At 42.4% G+C, this 4,476-nt stretch overlaps 1 protein-coding gene across 2 annotated transcripts in view; it reads left to right on the top strand.

Annotated features, from left to right (window-relative positions):
- Nucleotides 1–4,476, top strand: part of foxj3 (forkhead box J3) — a 91,006-nt gene that overhangs the window by 70,410 nt on the left and 16,120 nt on the right. For both annotated transcript variants that reach the window (XM_005724609.1, XM_005724608.1), the window contains 2 exons: nucleotides 901–975; nucleotides 4,154–4,237. In XM_005724609.1, coding sequence (XP_005724666.1) covers nucleotides 901–975; nucleotides 4,154–4,237 — 159 coding nt within the window. The remainder of the gene's footprint in view (nucleotides 1–900; nucleotides 976–4,153; nucleotides 4,238–4,476) is intronic.

Raw genomic sequence — 4,476 nt, 5'->3', positions numbered from 1 at the left:
TTGGCAGCATTACGACCAGCCTGCCATTATCATCCCTCCTGTGGTATAATTGCCTTTGGTGTTGAACAAGCAGCTCCTATCTTTTGCATTTAGGGGTCTTTCACTCTCTCTCTGCCTGTGCCCCCTCTCAGCTTATCTCCTGCATCCACTAAACTCATCAGAGAATCCTACAGCTTTTTAGTGTGACCATCTGTCAATACCACTCCATAAAGTGGAGTGGAGCAACGTGTGCATCCATTGGCTCTTATAAGCCCTCAGCTGGTTTGGCTCCAGCTGGATGTGAGGGCCTTACTGCTGGTGGTTAACCCAGGCCTGGAGCATCGCTCTCTAGCCCTTGTGGCTACTTCAGCCCACCTCGCCTCCCCTATCAGGCAGCTGGATGAACCTCCCTCTTCACCACTGTGGAGTAGCTTGTAACACTGTAATGAGTTAACTTTCAGAATGATCTACATAATTTATTTCCTGCCCCCACAGGAGCCCGCTGAAGCATTAATTAATATCAGGCACCGCTATCAGCAACCATCCCAGTGTGGGATTCCTTCTGGCTCCTATTTTTGGCGCCGGTGGAATTTGATATGTTGTGCAACCATAATGCAGTTTGTTGGACAGTGATGAAAGATAGTATGTCCTGGTGGTATTGTACATAAATTTGATCTCCTGCACATGAATCCAGACATGGTTGTGAGCCAGATCTAATGGCTTTGAAACAGCAGCAGGAGCGGTGACTAAACCTAAATGGTTCATAACAAGTTGCTTTTTGCCGCTACAAGTGATATTGCTCACATTTAGATATTTCAGACTTGTTAATGTGATCTGATTTCTATTTGTATTTTTTATTTCTTTATTTTTGATATGTTAACTCACCTCACATTTTTTCTCTCTCTCTGCTTCCCCCCACAGAACTCAATACGGCACAATCTGTCATTGAACAAGTGTTTTCTCAAAGTGCCTCGCTCCAAAGATGACCCAGGAAAGGTGAGACTTAAAAACATCAACTGGTAATTGCAGACACCTATGGTTGCATGTAATTGCAAGCCAAATAAATGCAATATTTAAAATTTTAAGCAAGTACCCTAAGTTCGCAGAACTCACTATTACAGCATTTTTCTGTTGTGTATCGTGCTATCTCTGGCAGAAAAATATTACCTTTGAATTCCTGCCAGGACTCTTGACAGTCTGGAAATGCATGGAATGCTCGTAATCTATTATGAACCTCCCACCCCCACATAACTGCATTTCAAATATAAGGGGAGGCTAGTTTTTTCTTTTCTTTTTTTTCCTACTTCTTCTTTTTTGTGTGCTGGCACAGACAACAGATGTGGGTGAGGAGAAGAAGCCAGACTGGTAGAGATGGGGCCATAACAGGGTACAAGTTAGGTCATTCCCAGAATCTGCCATCCATCAAGTATTTACTCCAAGTGAAGCTGAACCTACTGAGAGAAAAAACAAGAACTAAATCAGGCCTCTGCCTTTCGCTTTTGTTTTCTGCAAGATTTATTCCAGGTTAATCTGACATTTTATTCATAAAAGGACCACCTGCACTTTCAACTTCCTTCTCTTCACAATCTATCTCTCGCAACATCAACCTGATATGAAGCAATTGCTAATAAACTTTGTTGTTCATGAATAGCGAGCCTTTAGGCCAAAATGTATGTGATGGTGAGCATAGGTGTAGCCATATGTGGTATAACCTAGATCATCCTGGAAATGTCAGAGCGTGCGGTACATATGCTTAAAGAACCACACAAATAATTACACACACACACACACACACACACACACACACACACACACACACACACACACACACACACACACACACGCACATGAAGAGCTACGCCTAGCTGTGTAGAGGATGGGGACTGAATGCTAATTTCATGTTTTGCTGTAATCCTCTGATATTGACACTCCTGGGAGCTGCTCCACTAAATACAAAATAATCTATTGCTGTATGGATCCCATTCCAAATGCATGGCCAACATGCTCGCATCCTTAATGTTTAATTTGGAATTTTCCTCACTCCCTTCCCCCCGAAGACAACTTCAAAGGGGCGCTAGCCGCTCTTGATATGTTGCATCAATATTGTAATGTGGCAGGAATATGAGAACTGCTGGTTGGATGAGATAGGAGAGTCATGTCGCTCTGTGTCTGTCTCTGAGATGGTGTAAGAGATGACAGTTGTTGTTGTTGTACATGTGCACACACATGCGCGCGCACATACACACACACTGTGTCTACCTCAGAGGTAGAAATGTAGCCTGTGAAGGCTGCTGTTAGTAGTCTTCCTTTTAATTGGTCTTATGTCTCGGCCTGGAGTTGCAAGGATCGCCGCTGTACTTTCTTTGTTTGTCTTTCCTGTATGAAAGGGGAAGCAGGTGACATAATTTATGGTGATGTATGAAAATAAGCTGCGTCATTGAGGGGAAGAGAACAGGTAGTGTACCTGTGTTATCAGGATCTTGAAAAAAATCTTTACAGCTGCCTTTGTTTTATTGCTGCAGAAATAGTGTGGCTTTCCTCTGTTGTTGCCCCAGACTCCAAGGATACACTTCACTTGGCATTGCTACATTTTTCCTTTTTCTTTCTTTCTTTCTTTCTTTTTTTGTGCTGTATATTTGTGAATAATTTAATGACTCTTTATATGCTTTTTTCTTTTTTGCTGCCAAGTCTCTGGGGGTGGGTGTTGGAAAATGCAAAAACTCCCCTCCCATGAGGGTTAACTTAAAGTGTTGTTCCCCCCCTAATTAAGAGAAACACCACAGAGCTTGGCTTTCTTTGTGTGACACTTAATTTTGAAACATCTGTACCTGCCCATTTCAGCTCTCAGAAAGAGAGCAGTTACGTTTAGAGACTCTCTCATCTTTGCATATAACAAGGGTTTTGTTTTGTTTTTGTTTTTTTTTAAAGCAGCCTGTATCTTGTGCTGATTGTGCTGTGAATCCCCCCCAGGAAAATACTAATTGACCCCAAAGCCTCACACTCATATGAAGAGTTATAATTTTAACCCCTGATGAATATAGACCAAGCCTGGATTTTTATTTTAACAGTCGCAGCAGCGATTTATGCAAAAATGGCAGATTTGCTAAATTTAACAAGAGCAGGCTATTGTGTATGCTGCATTATTGTATAGATACTTGAAATACAGTTGTTCCAGAGAATTTCTTATAGAAATATCAATTATTCTCTCTGCTAAGGAAGTAATTTTAAAGGTCCTGATCTCACTTTCTCTTGACAATTGAGATTTTATCGGGGGTCATATGAAATATTAAAAACAAATTCAGAACTCGCGGGGCCTTAGGGTAAAAATCTCATTTTTAACAACTGCAAGCAGCGTTGCTGTTGGCTTCGAGGAGGCACACCATTGAAAAATAAATTAAATGGGGCGAATGCAAAGATAAATAATGCAGCCTGGTTGTGGAATTACGAGCTGCAGCCCCAGAGCCAGCCCCAACTGTTCTCTCCTCGATTAGCCTTTTGTAGACCTTAGAAGAAAGCAACACGGCAGGGCTAGCGCTGCCTCCATTCCCGGGCTGAGGCAGGATCCTTCATCCTTGGCAGCAGCGCTCTGACTTCACTACCTGAGGCTGAGGAAGTACAGCTTCAGGAAAGGCTTAGCATTTCACCACCACCAGCTGCCCTCACCAGCCTCTCATTGAGGAGCAGCCTCAGAGGAGGAAAAGCCAAGGCTTTCTTGCTAACAAAGCCCACCCACACACCACTCAAACTCTTAACACATAGCTATCAACTCAAATAAAGGCTCGGGCTGATAGGACAGATTTTAACAGAGCGTATGAGGCCCAAGAGTTCTGAATATGCAGGTATATTTCAGTGCCAAAAATGTTTGTGATATCAGAGTGGAAATGTCTTAATCCTGATTTGTTTTTTCTTTCGTTTGTTTGTTTTCCTTTTTTCCCGTTTTTAATTTGACTTTTTTCCTGACTTTAATGGATATTTGACATTTAAGAGGCGGGTTGTAAAGATGGGAATGACATGAAATTCTGGGGTGATGTGTGACAAGAGTCCCAAGCCATACTCAAACCATCAAAGTTGCGTGCTCTGTAACCATTCAGCAATGAATGCAGGGGAATTTCTGGGGTATCATGTGAGAAAGCAGTCTGTTTTATCATCTCACAGGCTTTTCTTCTGTCTGCAGGGCTCTTACTGGGCCATCGACACCAACCCAAAAGAGGATGCTTTGCCTACACGGCCAAAGAAGAGGCCGCGGTCTGGAGAGCGGGTGAGTCTGATCGGAGAAACTTAACATTCTCTGCAAGAATATGCATTTATTTAGATAGATAGATAGATAGATATTAACGCTTTAACAAGAATGAAGGAGGAGAAGGGTGTGTGTGTCTATCTGTGTGGTTCAGTATATTTTTTTGTGTCTTTACCTTGCATCTGCCTCAGTGTTGTTTTCCTTTTGCCCTTCTTTCTCTCCCACTTTCCCTTCACTCTTTCTCTAGCACTTGCAGACGT

Source organism: Pundamilia nyererei, unplaced genomic scaffold, assembly GCF_000239375.1.
Source record: "Pundamilia nyererei isolate P.nyererei 1_Seehausen unplaced genomic scaffold, PunNye1.0 scaffold00012, whole genome shotgun sequence".
Taxonomy (NCBI): domain Eukaryota; kingdom Metazoa; phylum Chordata; class Actinopteri; order Cichliformes; family Cichlidae; genus Pundamilia; species Pundamilia nyererei.
Note: the sequence above shows the minus strand (reverse complement) of the source record. Positions and strands in the feature narration are given on the sequence as shown.